The sequence below is a fragment of the Sinocyclocheilus anshuiensis genome, unplaced genomic scaffold, assembly GCF_001515605.1.
Source record: "Sinocyclocheilus anshuiensis isolate Anshui unplaced genomic scaffold, SAMN03320099.WGS_v1.1 scaffold673, whole genome shotgun sequence".
Lineage (NCBI taxonomy): Eukaryota > Metazoa > Chordata > Actinopteri > Cypriniformes > Cyprinidae > Sinocyclocheilus > Sinocyclocheilus anshuiensis.
The window spans coordinates 386248-405935 of record NW_015539862.1 but is presented as its reverse complement, the minus strand read 5'-3'; the positions used below and the strand labels follow the sequence as shown (position 1 = coordinate 405935).

At 39.0% G+C, this 19688-nt stretch overlaps 1 protein-coding gene across 1 annotated transcript in view; it reads left to right on the top strand.

Annotated features, from left to right (window-relative positions):
* LOC107684933 (receptor-type tyrosine-protein phosphatase F-like) overlaps positions 1-19688 on the top strand; it is a 102027-nt gene that overhangs the window by 60089 nt on the left and 22250 nt on the right. The window contains exons 12-20 of the mRNA XM_016481319.1: positions 965-1082; positions 2680-3258; positions 4440-4537; positions 5073-5329; positions 7348-7429; positions 8051-8278; positions 13958-14118; positions 16068-16079; positions 18154-18266. Coding sequence (XP_016336805.1) covers positions 965-1082; positions 2680-3258; positions 4440-4537; positions 5073-5329; positions 7348-7429; positions 8051-8278; positions 13958-14118; positions 16068-16079; positions 18154-18266 — 1648 coding nt within the window. The remainder of the gene's footprint in view (positions 1-964; positions 1083-2679; positions 3259-4439; positions 4538-5072; positions 5330-7347; positions 7430-8050; positions 8279-13957; positions 14119-16067; positions 16080-18153; positions 18267-19688) is intronic.

Sequence of the window (19688 nt, the reverse complement as noted above, 5' to 3'; positions counted from 1 at the left end):
TGCGTGTGTGTGTGTTCGTGTTCCTACAGGTGCTTGCGTGTGCTATGTTTGGCTCTTTTTTTCCTTTGGTTTGTGCGTTTGTTCAAATGCTCACACAGGTTATCTGTTGCTGTCAACCAGATATGTCATTGCTCTTCTATACACCAGTTATTATTTACAGTAGTTTGCAAACTAATTTGACCAACAAAAATCTTTGAAGGTTTTCAAAAAATGAAAAATATATGGTCCCATGTTATATTAGGTGGCCTTAACTACTGTGTACTTACATTTAAATTAATCATTTGGTACAATGCACTTATTGTTTACATACATGTTTTTACATTGTACTTATATTTTTAAAATACCTGCATGTAATTACATCTGTAATTAATTTATGTACTTACATTTGTAATTACACTGTTGACCCATCCCTTACACCTTAACCCGCCCTTAAACCTACCCATACCACCAAACCTGTGCCTAACCTTACCCGTATCCCACCTCAATAGCAGCAAAAGTGTTTTGCAATACAATATGACCACAATAAGTACATTGTACTTATTTTTTGATGCAAGTACATAGTAGTTAAGGCCACCTAATATAAAGTGTGACCAAATATATAATTACAAACTAATTACTGACAGTTTTTCAGCTGGCTTGTTAAAAAATAATTTGCTGTCACTAGTGTAAAGCAAGAACATTGACACCCATGGTTGGGCAGCTTTGGTTCTTCTCTTTGTGGCTTGGAAGAGCTTCTATAGAGCTTTTCGAAGCCTTTCAGAGTTCTTGTTTGAATGTGCAAAATGAAATAAAAAATATGTCATAAATACGGTTTTAAAAGGGAGGTTGGAAATGGTTAAGCATTGGGGTGTGTGTGGTTTATTGGAGGGTTTATGATCAGTGTCTGCCAGTGGGGATGGCATGAGGGCGTCTCTAGATAAAGCTGTCTTGGCATCTTAGGGATCATGCTGTTTCTGTTTCACAGGAGGCTGTGATCACTGGACTTCACTCTGAGACCTCTTACTCCGTTACCGTGGCAGCATACACAACCAAGGGTGATGGGGCACGCAGCAAAGCCAAAGTCATCACCACCACCGGAGCAGGTAGGAATTCGCTTTTAATTCACATTCTGAATTCACCCTGTTTATTTTCTAATGCATGTTTCTGGTCTTATTCATTGATTTATTGATTCATTGTACATTGTTCCTAAGAAAAACTATTTTAAATCTTGCTTGACATCTGGTGTATCTTTTCTTCTCAACTGGTCGCACAAAATGCTATATTCTACTGAATGTCCTGATTTACCTACAAATACATCACATTACAGATGAAATTTTAAAATATGAATGCGTTTATCAAGGTTTTCAGTGACAATTCATTGTCGAATGGCTGGTGACATTTAATCAAAAGCAGCTTTTCCAAGACATTTCTTCACTCAAAGGATAAAATAGATGGAAGGGTCTTCACTTTTTATTATTATTAAACATTATAAATATAGATTTAAAGGGGTGCTATTATGCTTTTTCACTTTTTCAACTTTAGTTAGTCTGTAATGTTGCTGTTTGAGCATAAAAAAGATCTGCAAAGTTACAAAGCTCAAAGTCCACTTCAAAAGGAGATATTTTATTTAACTGAAATCACTTTTCAAAAACTACAACAAACGACTTGTTTGGACTACAACGCATATTTTCCGGGATTTGTGATATCACAAATATCGACGAATAGGACGAGACCTGGTTGAGCTGCACTAGAGAAGGCAACGAGTGTTATCACTATGTCGTAGACACGCTAGCTTTCCCAAGGCAGACGAACTTAGAGTGGCTACAATCATCCGGGTTTAAATCGCGCTCAAATTGATTTGATTTTGACGCAATATTTACACTGAAGCTTGCAGGCGGCTATGGTAAGGGGCATGATATTTCCCGACCAGGCGCCGAGTGGTGCCAATCACAACACACACTGGCCCAGCTAACCAATCACAGCACATTTCGTATTTCAGAAGGCGGGCCTTCATTTGGTACAGGAACTAATCCAGCCGTTCATGCCAGACTGGGGAGAGAGGTGTTGTAATAATGTAAAATATGTGAAAAAATAATGTGTTTTTCGAACAACCTAGTATGAGAGCCTGTTCTAGTACACCCCCAAAACAAAATCAAGACTTTGTAAAAGAGCATAATAGGACCCCTTTAAGGTCAGTATGAAAGAACATTTATAAGTCATTGTAGTTATACGTCATTAAAAGTTTGTGGTAGATTTTGTGTATTGTAATATATCAGTTTATTCCTGTGAATTTTCAGCAGCCATTACACCAGTATTCAGTGTCACATGATCCTTCAGAATCATTCTAATATGCTGATTTGCTGATCAAGCAACATTTCATATTAGCAATGTTGAAAAATAGTTGTGCTTAATATTTACATAATACTTATTATCAAGCAGATAATATTATTGTAGAAACCATAAAGCTTTTTTTTTTTCAGAATTATTTGATGATTTTCAGAATTCTTTGATGAAGACTACTTGCCATAAATAGGTGGTCTGTAATGCCAGAATAAGAGGATGTTTTAGACAGTCCAGATCAAATAAAAGAGGAAACACACTTTTAAGGCAGGTTATTTATGGTGGCATGTGGTGTTAGTGGTCGTGTAAATAATGCTCTTTTTAACAATGCCTTTTCATATTCTCACTCTGCCCCCGCAGTGCCTGGGAAACCCACCATGATCATCAGCACCACCATTGGCAACACGGCCCTCATCCAGTGGCAGCCTCCTAAGGACATGGTGGGTGAGCTGATTGGCTACCGACTACGGTACAAGCGTGTGGAGGATGAAAACTATGAAGTCCGTGAGTTCGCACGCAACGACAACCACCACACCGCCACAGAACTGCACAAGGGCGCCACCTACACCTTCCAGCTGAGTGCCAGAAACCGGGCGGGAGCTGGAGAGGAGTATGTAAAAGAGATCAGCACACCGGAGGACGTGCCAAGTGGGTTTCCCCTCAACCTACGTGTCGTGGGCCTGACCACCTCCACCACCCGCCTTGCCTGGGACCCCCCGGCCCTCTCTGAACGCAACGGCCGGATCACACAATATCTAGTGATGTACCGTGACATCAACAACATACAGAACGGCACCAATCGCACATCTGACACTCAGATGACCATCCAGGGGCTTCGGCCAGACACCACCTATGATATCCGTGTGCAAGCCTTCACCAGCAAGGGAGGGGGTCCCATAAGTCCTAGTATCCAGAGCAGGACCATGTCTACATCACCGGGTTTGTGTTTAGACTGCATGGCTTACGTTAAATCTCTTAAACAGATGCAGAAATGCTCTGAAGTGTAATTTATTACTGTGTCAATCCACAGATAATTGCAATGCACTGTAACATAATTACAGTATAATGCACCTTATACACTTTATTTAATGATATAGTGTATACGGTGCATGAAGGCCCACATACTACACACCTGTTCATGTTGCTTGAAAGATTGGGTCCAAAAAATAACACCGGAACATGTTAATTTCTGTCTTAACACATTTGAAATCCACTGTCCACTGTTGTTCACAAACAAAATCACCAGATAACCAACAAATGTTATTATTTTTCTGCAATAACACACGGTTGACATAACGTAGTTAATTTTGTCATGCTAACACTGTGATGAATGTGCACTATGAAAAAGTCCAGTTATCTTCACATTGGGTGGTTTTTAAGGCAAATGGAAAAATCCTGCCTTTGTTTTTTTTTACTTAACATTCACGTTAACATTCAACTTCTGAAAAGAACTGAACTGAAAGAACGTAATGCTAAAAACTAAAGTTATTAAAAATAGTTTTCGATAATTAAAATAAAGCTTAAATAAAATTAAATATAAATATTAGATAAAAAAATGATTGAAATTTTTTTGAAAAATTTAGAAATGTTGCTTTGGCAACTACCTGAAATAAGTTGAAGTACTATATTTACTCAAACAAAAACTTTATTAAAGTTAAAAAATTATTATATTGAAATATTTAGAAAAAAGACAAACTACAATGAAAAAGAAAACTATAAAATATAAAAATAAAACAGATCATTCAAAATATTAATAAATACTATAATAATATATAAATAATACTAAAATAAAACTAATACGTTTTAAAAAATAAGTTTGAAGCTTCCTGTCGGAGGAGGTATAGCACTATTTTATTATAGCACTATTTCTTCATATTTTTCTCAACAAATAAGCTGATTTTCCATTGTACAGAACAGCTTTTATAGGCAGTATTCAGACGGGGCTGTATTTCTTTCTTTATTAAAAATTATGTAAGTACAAGATATTATAAGCACTTTATTGCAGTGTCAGTAATTTCACACAACAAGAGATCAGTGTTGTTTTAAATGTTACCTTATACGTAATTCAAACCCTATGCTCTATATATATGCTCATGAAATCCCTGTTCTCTGTCCAATAGCATTTGCCACAAGTTTTGGTGTCAAAGCTGTGATGAAAACCTCTGTCCTTCTCACCTGGGAGGTGCCAGAAAATTACAAATCCCAAGTGCCTTTTAAGGTAAGACCCCATTAACGAACATAGACAAAAAGTTCCTTGTATTAAAATATATTCTTCACAAGCATTTGTTTGTTTTTATACCCTTTTTATAGGCTTGCACTTGGGAGTTAGCTGTATAATTGTCTAAATCCCATACAAAATGATTAGACTGTGACAGATGTGAATGTAATCTTACCTATTAGGTTTTAAGTGCTGATTCTGTAAATTCACATGTGGTTTAGCAAAATTGCAAGTCACAGTATTGGTCAGTATGCAGAAACAGTGTGGAAAGTCTGTCAGAACGGTCTCTGGCCTACAGTGAACTTGACAGACTGTCTGTGTGGCATCTCTGCATGTCAGCTACTGGTATAAAACCATAACAGTAATGTCCTGATGGGCCAAGCCCAGAAAACAGCACACGGTTTCCATCGCTAAAAGCAGCTGCGTGGGGAAAAGGCTGTTTATGCAATCAAGTTCTTTGTTTAAATTAAACTAAATAAAAATTAGATTTAGTGAGCTGTGCAACTGAGTGAAATTGAACCTCTCCCTCCTGCAGATCCTCTATAACCAGCAGAGTGTGGAAGTCCAGGGCAACCTCAAGAGGAAGCTGATCACACGACTGCAGCCAGACACTAATTATTCCTTCGTGCTGATGAGCCGGGGAAACAGTGCTGGTGGCCTGCAGCAGCAGGTCTCTATTCGTACCGCACCTGACCTGTTCAAAACTAAACCTGTCCTGTACACAGCAGACCAGACCAGCAATGGCAAACTCACCATCAACCTGCCCAAAGTGCCCACCACAGCTCCTGTCAGGTTAGTACTCTAGTAATCAGACAAACAAAATGGGTTATGCTTTTAGTTGGTGAGAAAATAAGATGAAAAAAGATAGGATTGATTCATTGATTGATTCATTGATTCATTCATTCATTCATTCATTCGTAGTATAGTTTATATAGGCATGCATACCGCACCTGACCTGTTCAAAACTAAACCTGTCCTGTACACAGCAGACCAGACCAGCAATGGCAAACTCACCATCAACCTGCCCAAAGTGCCCACCACAGCTCCTGTCAGGTTAGTACTCTAGTAATCAGACAAACAAAATGGGTTATGCTTTTAGTTGGTGAGAAAATAAGATGAAAAAAGATAGGATTGATTGATTGATTGATTCATTGATTGATTCATTGATTGATTCATTCATTCATTCATTCATAGTATAGTTTATATAGGCATGCAAAGAAAATGGGATATTTGTATAAAACAGCATAAGTAATTCAGGAATAGCTTTTAGCAGAATTTGAATATGTGCATAAAGAGTTCTCTTTTGTCAAAGAATTAGCTGATTTGATATAGTTATCATCTTACTGTTGTGCTCAACTCCTTCCCCTCTATTTAAACCTCATAAATCCATTCGGATACAGTGACGCTGCCCAAAGTAATGCCTGCAGCCCCATTCGGGTCAATGACAAACAGCCATCCTGCCAACGCTGCAGATTCCAGCTGCTTTTTAAACCCAAAGTAACGTCATCCTACTGTATTCAGCTTTACTTTTGACCTTCTCCTGAAAAGTGCCAGATTTTTTCCAACCACCAGAAGGTCATTGTCAGGCTCAAGTGACATCGGCATGTTTTCACTTCATTCTCCAACAAGCTGTGCGCTGAAGAATGAGCTGTGATGGAACGTGTAGAAATCAATAGCGGAGAATGTGCCGGCAGACAGGCTGTTTTCTATCTTAGCTGAAGGGAAGATATATGTGAAAGTCTTGGTTTGAGCCCACTTAGAGTGCAGCCTGTCGTGATGGAGGATATGAACACATCGTAGAAAACAGACACGCTGCTCCGTTTCTGATGTTCTTGCCACAGAAAGCCCATCATTACAGCTGAGTGCTCTTCACAGGAGCTCCTGGTGATGGGTGGAGGCCCTTCAGTTATCGTACCACTTAAATGTCATCATAATTTATGCATGAGAAAGGCCACTTATGTTTATATATAATTTTCAACACTTAATTTTTCATGAATGAGGAGGTAATGGAAGAAAAGTGGAGATTGTTTTTGTCCTTTGAGAGGAGCATGTTGTTTGTGAGTCACGATTTTCCACAGCCAATTACGTTCCCTAAAAAAAATTAACTAATTTGCGACTGAACCGCAAGCTGGGAGATTTCTTCTCTGACGTCTTGGCCTTTGACAAAATCAGAGCTGGTGCACTGTGGTCAAAAAAAAAAAAGCTTGTTGCCAATCCCAGGAGGAGAACAGGGCTGTGCTCCAGAGTGCCTTTTTGATTGGTAAAAAGATTACCAGAGTGTTGAGGATGAGAAAGTCTTGGAGAAGATTGGCATTTGGAGTAGCACTGATTAATGTGGGATTTCGTGTCAGATACAGCGCTTCGTTCTCCAGTAATGGCGGAGCTCTGAAGCACCGAGAGAGTTTTTCTTGGAGCTGATTTTGAAAATGCCTCTCATATCAGACACCAGCCAAATTAAAGCCTCGGCCCCAGTCTTATTATGAGCAGCTGAATGCCACTCTCCTAAAGTTATGCTTGTCCGGATCACCTGACAGCTCATTCTGAGTGTTCCATTCACTCGCGCTCTGAAAGATAGAGCTGATTATTTAAAACCAGTAGCGTTGAGATGATTAACTGGAGCTATTACCCAGAAAGCAAGTCATCAGTTTTTCTACATGCTCACACACCTGGAATGGGCCGCTTTCAATTCCCACCAGCTACAATCTACAACCTTTTCTGGTATACAGTAAATATTGACGCTTGTGCAAGCTTCTGTAGTGCAGTCGAGAGTCGTAAAGGTGTATATGCTAATATCGTTGTTTTCTGTACAGGTGGTACTACATTGTGGTCATGCCCGTGTCTCTTACATCATCTCGTAAGTGGGTTAATCCCGACGAGATGGAGCTGGATGAGGTGAGTCATTCCTGTTTTTTTTATTTTTTTACTATTAGCAGAATTACCAGGGTAATGGAAAACCTGGGAATATCGGAATTTTAAAAATGTGATTTCTAGGCCTGTAAACCTTTTGAAAATAGTAATTTATTACTGTGATGGGAAAGCTGAATTGTCAGCAAACATTCCTCCAGTCTTCAGTGTCACATGGTCATTCAGAAATCATTCTAAAATGCTGATTTATTGCTAAAGATAGTCCAGTTTCCAGTTAAATATAAAAGGAAATACATTTCATATTATTTCATACACATTTATAATATTTTTCTTAGTATAAATGTGTCTGTATACATGACTATATATAGCTATTTTTTGCGTTTTAGGAAGGGAGTCATTAAAGTTCATTGGTTAAAAGACTGAAAGTTTGTTTTTGTTGTTGCTGGCTTATACCCCTGTAAATATATTAATAATAGACCATTTAATAATTTGTACAGTTTCTGTATAATAAATACTTTTATATTTACAGGCAATTCAAATGAAAGTTATTAACAAACTAAGCATTACTTTTCCAAATAACACTGTGAACCTGTGGTGTTTATGTCTGTTGTCCTGCACTAATTCATCTCTTTCTGATCGCTTCCTCAGCTCTTGGAGTCTAGTGAGGGAGCTCTGCTCAGGAGACGACGTCACACGGACACTGTTAGGCCGTACATCGCCGCAAAGCTGCCCTCCCTCCCAGACACCTTCACCTTGGGAGACAAAAAGACATACAACGGCTTCTACAACCGTCCCCTTCCTAACAACCAACACTACCAGTGCTTTGTCATGGCTGAACTCAAGGACCAATACCCTGTTACTGCCAATGAGAAGCAGGTACTACGGTTTATAATTTGGTCGAACTATGTGCGAGCCCCACATGTTCATTTGTACGTTTAGTGTCTTTTATCTTCGTCCTTTCAGCTTCTCAGAAAATTTCAGCTTGAGTTGCAGGCAGACAAGCGGTTATTCTGTGAGTCTTACCAAAGCTTTGTCCTAATAAGCAGCAAAGCTCAATAAGCTTTGTTTGTCGAACAAGCATTAGCTTAAACGCCTCGCCGGTTCCCTCAGCTCCGTTTTTCCATCTGCTTCTCTAACAAATCAAAAATTCGAACGCGGTGCCCTCACAGCCCTGAAAAAAATCATCACTGAAACTTATAGCCCAGACCTCCAGAGGACCAGTTGGATAAATATTCATAATTTCCTCTCATGATGGCGTCAGCAGTGTTTGGCACTTTGAGCTCCTTCATCTCGGCTCTGTGGAAAGAGCAGGAGAATGGATTTGCGTGGCAGGGCCTGTCCTGATTCCCTTGAAGCTGACTCTTAAGTATCCCTAAAGCTTAGGCATTAGTCTGTCAGCTTTTATGAGAAGAGGAAGGACAACTTTCTCACTCAGCACTTCAAAGGCCCTGCTTCCCCTTCCTTAACTCTGTCAACCTTTCAAGTTGCCAAGTAAAGTAAAAAATAGTGCTTTTCCAATTAATCACAAAATTGACAAAATACAGTGTGACCAAATGCTATTCAGTAATCTAAATAAAAAAAAAAGATAATATAACAATCTGAAATGAATATATTTAAGATTATATATATTTTTGTATATATTAAAAATATATACAAGATCTTTTTATATCTACAATATATTTTTATATCTATATTAATAGTACATATATTTTAAAAATAATACTTATGTTTTAATTTTAAATAATACTTAATATTACCATCGACTTTCAGCATGTGAAACTGAACTTGCTTGAATTTTATTTTTTAAGTTTTAATTATTTATTTATTTATTCATTTGGCATAAGGAGTTGATAATAGCTTTTAACAGTCATCATCTGCTCTTCTTCAGCACTGAATATTAGCTTTGTACAAGCATCACTCGTCGTGGTACATACACAAGCCCAGAGGAGTGTGAAATCGGATGATAGATCGAATGTGTAAACAGAATCTGTTTATACAAGTGCAGACAAGAAAGCTTAAGATGTTATATTAAATGGGAGCAAGAGGCAGCACTTTGGTAGGTTAAAAAAGAAGAGAGATGTTCAGAGGAAAAGGAGCATTAGAGAACAGTGAACTTTTAAAGAAAGAAGCATAAGAAAAACGCAGAACCAAGAGGAAGGTTGAAAGAGAGAGTGTCAGCTGGCTGGTGGAGTTAGGAAGGAGGGCCTGTGGCAGCCGAGCTGTTTCTACCAGATAAAGTGTTTACATTAGCAGAATACCCGCACTGAGACCCCAGCGCTGAGATGTTGTCGTTAACCGTTTCTCTTTTGCCTGAGGATGCATGCCCATCCTTATCCGCTCAATGGATTTTGCGTTAGTTAGAATTCTGCTTTTTTTTTTCTTTTTTTTTCTACTTGTCTGTCGGAAATATGAAACACATTAGTGAGAGTTAACTGCCTTTAACACATCGTACTCAAATTGTGTTAAAGCTCCAGAGGAAGCAGAGTGCTGTCTTTTCATTCACCTCTGAAGCATCAGTAGAAAACGCATTGAAAATGAATAACAACAAGATTTTTGAATCCCTTTAAATCTCATAAAGAAATAGACGACGTCACACGGACACTGTTAGGCCGTACATCGCCGCAAAGCTGCCCTCCCTCCCAGACACCTTCACCTTGGGAGACAAAAAGACATACAACGGCTTCTACAACCGTCCCCTTCCTAACAACCAACACTACCAGTGCTTTGTCATGGCTGAACTCAAGGACCAATACCCTGTTACTGCCAATGAGAAGCAGGTACTACGGTTTATAATTTGGTCGAACTATGTGCGAGCCCCACATGTTCATTTGTACGTTTAGTGTCTTTTATCTTCGTCCTTTCAGCTTCTCAGAAAATTTCAGCTTGAGTTGCAGGCAGACAAGCGGTTATTCTGTGAGTCTTACCAAAGCTTTGTCCTAATAAGCAGCAAAGCTCAATAAGCTTTGTTTGTCGAACAAGCATTAGCTTAAACGCCTCGCCGGTTCCCTCAGCTCCGTTTTTCCATCTGCTTCTCTAACAAATCAAAAATTCGAACGCGGTGCCCTCACAGCCCTGAAAAAAATCATCACTGAAACTTATAGCCCAGACCTCCAGAGGACCAGTTGGATAAATATTCATAATTTCCTCTCATGATGGCGTCAGCAGTGTTTGGCACTTTGAGCTCCTTCATCTCGGCTCTGTGGAAAGAGCAGGAGAATGGATTTGCGTGGCAGGGCCTGTCCTGATTCCCTTGAAGCTGACTCTTAAGTATCCCTAAAGCTTAGGCGTTAGTCTGTCAGCTTTTATGAGAAGAGGAAGGACAACTTTCTCACTCAGCACTTCAAAGGCCCTGCTTCCCCTTCCTTAACTCTGTCAACCTTTCAAGTTGCCAAGTAAAGTAAAAAATAGTGCTTTTCCAATTAATCACAAAATTGACAAAATACAGTGTGACCAAATGCTATTCAGTAATCTAAATAAAAAAAAAAGATAATATAACAATCTGAAATGAATATATTTAAGATTATATATATTTTTGTATATATTAAAAATATATACAAGATCTTTTTATATCTACAATATATTTTTATATCTATATTAATAGTACATATATTTTAAAAATAATACTTATGTTTTAATTTTAAATAATACTTAATATTACCATCGACTTTCAGCATGTGAAACTGAACTTGCTTGAATTTTATTTTTTAAGTTTTAATTATTTATTTATTTATTCATTTGGCATAAGGAGTTGATAATAGCTTTTAACAGTCATCATCTGCTCTTCTTCAGCACTGAATATTAGCTTTGTACAAGCATCACTCGTCGTGGTACATACACAAGCCCAGAGGAGTGTGAAATCGGATGATAGATCGAATGTGTAAACAGAATCTGTTTATACAAGTGCAGACAAGAAAGCTTAAGATGTTATATTAAATGGGAGCAAGAGGCAGCACTTTGGCAGGTTAAAAAAGAAGAGAGATATTCAGAGGAAAAGGAGCATTAGAGAACAGTGAACTTTTAAAGAAAGAAGCATAAGAAAAACGCAGAACCAAGCGGAAGGGTGAAAGAGAGAGTGTCAGCTGGCTGGTGGAGTTAGGAAGGAGGGCCTGTGGCAGCCGAGCTGTTTCTACCAGATAAAGTGTTTACATTAGCAGAATACCCGCACTGAGACCCCAGCGCTGAGATGTTGTCGTTAACCGTTTCTCTTTTGCCTGAGGATGCATGCCCATCCTTATCCGCTCAATGGATTTTGCGTTAGTTAGAATTCTGCTTTTTTTTTTCTTTTTTTTTCTACTTGTCTGTCGGAAATATGAAACACATTAGTGAGAGTTAACTGCCTTTAACACATCGTACTCAAATTGTGTTAAAGCTCCAGAGGAAGCAGAGTGCTGTCTTTTCATTCACCTCTGAAGCATCAGTAGAAAACGCATTGAAAATGAATAACAACAAGATTTTTGAATCCCTTTAAATCTCATAAAGAAATGTCTAGCTCATGTTTTATTACACATAAAGAGGCCTTTTTTTAGGGCCATTAAAATTGGCATTTTATGTTCAAATTCTCATTACTGTAATGTGAAAAATGTCATTCTCATTAATGTAATACAGTAATGTGGCTAATTGTACATTTAACATTTATATTTCGTCATTCAACAGAAGCTTTTATCCAAAGCGACTCACAAATGAGGAAAATCACAAGCAATTTATCATAAGTGAACCAACAATATTCACAGTACTGCAGTGCAGAGCTTTGGGGTTAAACCAGAAGCTGGAGCAGAACAGAAGTATAAATGACAAAATAGAGAGAAAAATAATAGTTTATTTAGAAATTGCCATTGTTTTTTGTTATTCATTTATTTTCTTATTTATTTAGATTTTTAAAAAAATTGTATGTTTTACAATCTTTTTTTTTCTTCTTTTTTTTTATGGCCTAGGCCTGAGATTTGCCCTGATATGGTGAAATGATCTTCTTTACCCTAGTAAAACCAGCTTAACTTAGTTTCCTAACCAGCTGAGATGCTGTAAGAAGCATTGAAATCTCTTCCATAAGAATCTAAATTTTTGCCCTAACTGACCGTGACGTCAGCTAATAATAAGACATTCTGTTAGTTACTTGATTTCTGTTTTTGAGTTGTTTTTCTGTGTAAGCCCGCCCACGGAGAACTCTCATTGGTCCAGAATCCTGCTCTACATGATTGTACACAAAAGGTGGTGGCTGGTTTTACATGGTTTAACTGGGTTGATCAACTGGACTGGTAGTTGACAAACCTAATAAAAACCTGCTAAATCAAGTTGGTTAAAGCTGGTAGCCAACTATTTACCTGCAAAAAAAAGAGGTTCCAAAACCTAGCTTGAGCTGTTGACCTGTTTTTTCCAGCAGGGTTGCTAAAGAGAAGCCACAATTATGCAGTGAAATGTATATTTCCAGTACATCGCATCGCACACACATAACCACCTGCGCTCACATAAAGCACCACGTTACCAATGAGAGCAGTGGCGATAACACAACGACTTCATGACTCTCCTCCAGCTAATATCCTGCTTATCTCTTCAATTAATATCTGTGCGCTCTTAGACGTGTCAAGCTGAGCTGAGCAAGTGATCCAGATTATGGCGTCCCGCTCTGTGTGACGGGATGGAGCGAGAGGAAGAGAGATAAAGAAAGAGGAAGGCAAAGGGGTTTGGCCCTCAGGGAAATAGTGTCCACATGGATGGCCTCTCCCAACGCAGACAAAGGGAGTGGTAGTGACAAGCCCATCTTTCCTCACCTTCCTTCCTTTCCTTCATTCTTTTTCCTTGTTTCTTTTTTTAGCACAGGCGGTTTGTGAGGCAAAATTCGAAGCTGTCCCATGGCGCGTGCATGGAAGAGGGCACAGCGGGGAGATGTCTCATTTATGTCCCTTCACACTGGCTCTTTTTTCTTCCTGTCACTCCCTCCCTGCCTCCAGCCAGCTCACTATCACCATGGTTTGAGCACTAATGAAGAGGATTTGATTCCTCTCCTCAGCTTCCATTTATCAAAGCCACAGAGAGAAGAGAGAGAGAAAGAGAGAGAGAGAGGGGTGCATAGGTCCTCTCCCTCTATGTTCTTCTCACACAAATTCTTCTTTTTTTGTGTGCATCTTCCTCTACATGGAAGGTAATCACATGTTCTCAGAGGTTTGACTTATGCTAATCAAAGGTGAATGTGTGTATGGCAGGGGTTAAGAGGAACCTTATTAACGGAAACCTAGCCTGACATGGAGACAGATGTGAGGATGTGCTATGTGCAATTTTTATTTTAATTTAAGTAGTTGAAGTTAAAACATTCCTGGAAAACCTGAAATTGGGGGGAATTTTAACATTGTCATTTCCAGAACTGAAAACATCATATATATATATTTCACAATATTACTGTTTTTACTGTATTTTTGATCAAATCAATGCTGCCTAGAGCAAAGGATATAGGAATATAAGGGTTATTTATACACAAGCTCTCATTGGATTTTTTTCCAGCCATATTTATTGTGTAACTTATTAGACTCTCTGTGGACTAACTCAGACTTTCTCTCTCTGTAGCGGACCTTCTCGGCCAGCCCATACTCGGACCCCATCATCGTGCAGGATAAAAACCTTATGCAGCCCAGTGTGGACCAGCCTGAGATGCTCTGGGTTATGGGCCCCGTTCTTGCCGTAGTGCTCATCATCATCATAGTCATCGCCATCCTGCTCTTCAAGAGGTGAGCAAGAGTTTTCCCATCACTCTTTCCTGCCAGCTGCAGTGAGGTGCACTGTAGCTTTACCATTCAACAGAGCTGCCAGTGCAAAAGATGTATTCAATCAATAGTGTAGTGATATATGAAGCACAGCTCACATGTCACTTTCAAGCAAGCTGCTTTCTCTTGGTCAATGCCACAAATTAACTTGTTGCGAAATCTTTGTGGGGAACTTTTTCACCCTCACACGAAATTCCTATTGTAATGACTGGATTTCACTCATGAAAGTATTAGATATAGAATGTATTTTGAATTATCTTCATTTGGTGTGTTTCTCAATTAGTAGTGATTAATTAGATTAATTAATCAGCATTTCATGTTATTATTTCTATATTATATTAATTGTCGGACCTAGTTTTCCATTTTGTTGAGGGGGGTGTGAAGTGTGCCCACCTTTTTTTATCTCAGAGATCATCTCAAAGTTTACTAGGTGTGATGGAGACAAATATCAGCCTCTTTGAAGGTCTCATGCCTTGGATGCTTTGTACACGGAACAAGATGTGGCTAATTTTAGCTAGCTTTTCCGCGGAGAGAACATTATTCATAATGACATCTTGACTCAGCCGAATAATGCAGACATGTAGCTTGCGGCGTGACCCGGTGGTCCCATTCACAATGCTGATACAGTACTGACTAATACTCCCTCCAGCCCATCTTGGTAAAAGCCCTTACTTCAGAGCAAACCTTGCATTTGTTTTGCTCTGATTTTCTCGCTTTCAACACAAATCCACCATATCAGCCCCCCTGATGGTGCAGGACTCTTTTAGCTTTGCAGTGACTCAAATTGAGGCCGTTCCCGAGCGAAGATGCAGCAGCGAAATGGCAGCATCAGCTTTCGTCTCGGCAGGCAAGCGGTTATGTGGCTGTGCTGCCACACCCTGCTGATGCTATTCTAAAAGCTGTCATCTTCCACTGCCCACCGCTGCGAGCCAGATAGTCCAGCTAGTAGCTCTGCTATTGTACTCCTGCAGAACTGATAACTGGCCTTTCGCTGCTAGCCTTAACTTTCTCTCTCCCTTTCACTCTGACAGTCATGTTGTCGCTGGAGGTCACAAGTAGCTGTATTGTATTTTTTGTTGCTAACAGGAATTCCTACCACTGGATGCTCTAATTCTGCACAACTTGCCAATAGATTTTTGAAAATCTGATCACAAATTAGACGTATTAGCCTTTTTGACAGAATCAGTTTCTTTTTTTGCTTAAATTAACATTTAACTATATAGGGAATAGGGATGCACAAAATTTATATTTCTGCTGAAGCTTGTTGTAAAATTCTATACTAAATTCTCTACCAAAATCTGTCATTTTAAATGCTACAAGCGAATTTAGGCATCACAACATTATAATGTACAGTATGTAAAATATTCATTTTGAGATCTAAACGTAAAAATAGGGGATTAAATAAATGATATCTACCAATAATCAACATGAGTTTGTATATAAATTAAAGCAGTGGATAATATGTCATGTTATATGAGCAAGACTAAAAGAGAGAATTGTTGACAAGGTTTTCAACACAATAATAAATAATGAAAAAAAAGTTAAAAAATAAAATCTGATATATATTGTGTACACCTATAATTATGTGTTTGCATATAAATCTAAACTGTTGATTATACGTAATGTTATATAAACTGAGTTTTCAACATTATTTTTATTATGTCCCTGAATGTGGGCAGATCACCTACTTAATATTCATTAGCTAAAGCAAAGGCTAGTGTTGTGTCAGTCAGTCATTTTATATAAGTATTCATTAATTTCCTCTTTTTAAATCACCGTCTTCAAACACAAAGTCAGATTTCAGCAAGACGTTTTTGAAACGCAAGGTTAGCAGCACAACTCACTTGAGTCTCTGCGTGTCTGACAGCCACTAATCACGTGTCTCTTCCTTCCTCCGCTCCGTACAAATGCAGCAAACAGGAGAGGTAGGTACCTTCAGATCATGGCCAGGTGTCTTTCTGTCACAGTTTTCATTTCAGAAGTGTCATCTGTCTCACTCTTCACAGGCTGTAGGGTTTGCAGGTGTGGCCTGCGTGTCTGACAGCCACTAATCACGTGTCTCTTCCTTCCTCCGCTCCGTACAAATGCAGCAAACAGGAGAGGTAGGTACCTTCAGATCATGGCCAGGTGTCTTTCTGTCAGTTTTCATTTCAGAAGTGTCATCTGTCTCGCTCTTCACAGGCTGTAGGGTTTGCAGGTGTGGCCGCACACGTTACTGTTCATTAGCATGTTGTTTTGAATGACTATCCGTTCGGTTCATCCAAAACAAGATGTTTGCTGAAATTGCCTTTCTGCACAGAGATTGACAGTAGTTCACCCTCACACCCTGCTGTCCTTGAAAAGCTCCGGTCCTTTGGGTTTACGTCGTTACAGTGGTGCATGCTTGCTGTTGTGATCGTGATTTATTTTTGGAGATGTTTGCTGTGCTGTGTTGATTCTGTTCGTGTTGATCCTTCACCTCCTCCTGAAGGTCACTCAGACTGAGTGTGTGCAGTCAGCCTTTCTGCTGTCTCACCTGAGCCCTGAATGGCCCATTGTAAAGGAAATGCCAGCCCGGCGGCTGCTGAAATAGAAATGTTCTCATCTTCAAAGCTGACATTTCCCTCCACCGAACTGTTCTGTTTCATTTTTTCACTTCCTTCTTACTGGCTAATGTATGAAATATCTCTCTCACACACATACACTCTCTCTCACAGAGCAAAATGGCCATTTTCTGTTATTTTTATCTCTGCATTTATTCTGAACCCCCTACAAATGGATCCATTTAGCCTCTGGTGTATATGTATTAACTCCAAACTGAATAATTGAAGCGTGCTGAGACTTACTGTACGTACAAGAAAGACGAGAGGTGTCCAGCGCTCTAGTGATTAGCGATGCAGTACGACCCGGTTCTGTTAAACAGCATATGCTGAAAACCCTTCGGTGCGGCTCGCCTCGCTGGTGTCAGCCTCATTTGAGCTCTTCAAGCTTTATGAAAGCTAGAAAACTGTGCTTAGAACCTTACAAATTGAGTGCAGTGAGATGTGAAATTTCCCGTGCAGTTGGCTCTCCCATTTTGGTTAGGGATTTGTGTCCATGTGTCTGAGGATGGGTTTCCACTAACAGATGTTCTGCATCTGTGTGTGTGTGCGCACACGACAGCTTTACCTGCTGGAAGAGTGCACTCAGGAGTGCAGGTGCTACAGTGGCATAATTACCGGTGTTGTGCCATCCAGCTGATGTGCTAATTACCTAGTCGCCTTGTTTTCCCCACAAACAAGGAGCGCAGCACCCTGAATATTTAGTGAGCTTGCTAACAGAATCTAGTGAAGCGCTGAACAAACACGCTATTTGGCTTTTATTTCGAATTACTGTGACCCCCTACGTTTCCTAAAGGGAAGTTATAATGTGCTCTAAAAGCAGTGAAGCTTTAACAAGAAATGAGGCTCATGATTTTTAGACTGATTATTTTGTTGTCTTAAAGACCCCATGAAAACAAGTTTGGAGTTTTGTGGCTTGTAGTTGACTTTAGTATACTCCTGAAAGTTGATAAAAAGAACTTGGATATACACATGTATACAGATATAATAAATTAATGCATTTAAAATGTCTTTCCTTTCTAGAAGGACTAACCAAAAATATAATATATTATATTATATACTAAACTATATACTATATAAATATCAGCATTGATTTAATATACTATTATTAAAAAAAATAAAATACTGACCCCAAACTTTTGAATAGTATTATATAATAAATGGACTAAATGTTTTGTCTAATTTTGTCCAATCAAATTCTCTCTCGCAAATCATGTATTGAGTCGTCTACACGGGACACATAGGTGTTTAATAGATGTAAATTTATGAAGATGCTAATGTCCACATTTCTCTGTCCCATCCCTCAAAATTCTTTCATTTGTCTTTATCTGTTTCAAATCTTTCGAATCTGTTAGTGGGTCTGGCGTGGTCTGAATGTGTCAACAGAAGCACTCATGCTGACTCCATTTTGCTCTTACAGGAAGAGGGCATCCCCCCTACCGAAAGATGATCACTCTGGTGGAGTGAAGGATTGTCTTTTGGCCAACTCGTCTGATCCTGTAGAAATGAGGAGACTCAACTACCAGACACCAGGTAACACACCATACACCATATGTACTATAGACACACATTACCAGTCTGCCAGAGCCCCATGTGTTCTCTACCATATGCACACGTACACTTTTCCTCTGACTCAGTGTGTGATATTTGAGCTTATCACCATATGCTCAATGCAAGTCAAGACAAATTCAGTCTCTTCCTTACATACACAATGCATGCACATTATCCCATTGTACTATATCATCTGTATCTTGTTCAGTAACCCTGATATTATTTTTTCACGCGTCAGCATATGCCACCGACTGTGTCATTTAGCATAAACAGTATGTGTATGTGCACATGCAGGCACACAGTGACTGAAGTGACAGCACATCTTTGTAATCAGAATGATCTATCACTGCCGTACGTATCTTCCAATCTTTACAGCCCGCCCACCACAGCCATAAAAACAGAGCACATGAGAGAGGAGGCACTTTCAGTCATAACACTGAATCTGAAAGCCAGATATTAGCTGCTCTACAGAAATGCTACTATGTGGTTGTTTATCATTTATTTTATTTTTTAATAAATATATTTTATTGTAATATAGCTATTTCATTTTTAAAATGAAGTTTTAGAACAGTGCAAGGTTTTTTTGTTTAACATTTTTGTGTGAAAACAAATGTACTGTTTTATGACTGTTTAGTGTGAGTATACTAAATGAGCAGTGGCTGTAGGAAAGCGTAATGGAGCGCTCTGCTTTATATTGCATATTATTATTTGTCCTTTGGTGGCTCTGAATTTAGCTGTTCATTGCAGTTCCTCCATTTACTGTCTCATCTCCTTGGAGTGTCTTATATGGACTCAATTCACCCAAAGGCCTCTTGCTCTTTCAACCCCTCTTTGTTAATTAGCCTTCCTGCTTGCCATTCCAAAGGTGAGTGAGAGGCAGATCTGTGACGCTAAGAGAAAATGTCAGGCCTGCCTCTCTCTCCTCTAATAGCTGAGCGGTGGCAGTAGAGCCAGGTTATTACAGACCCTTTCAGTCCTGAAGAGCACATAATTACCGCAGGCTAAACAGCCATACAGCTCTCTTACTGTGAATCCCACTGCCACAGCCAGCAGTTTTCATACGGCAGCAGATTGGCAACAAGCGCACTTCACATTTCAATGTTTGATTAAATGTTGAAACACCGGATTGAGTTGTTTTGTGATGTTTATGAGTACACTGTAAAAAGTAATGAGTTGAACTTGCTTGTAAAACCTGTGGAAACTGATTGCCTCAAATTAGACCTTTAATCCAACAAACTAGATGCTCTTAAGTACTGTTTACTAAAGTTGCTTAGTTTAACTATTGCATCCACCTGAAAGTTCACATAACAGAGTGTAATTCAGTAAATTCAACAAATTTGTAAAAATCAGTTATGTTTACTCGCTTTTCTTAAGTAGATTCAGTGATTACTTTTTACAGTGTGT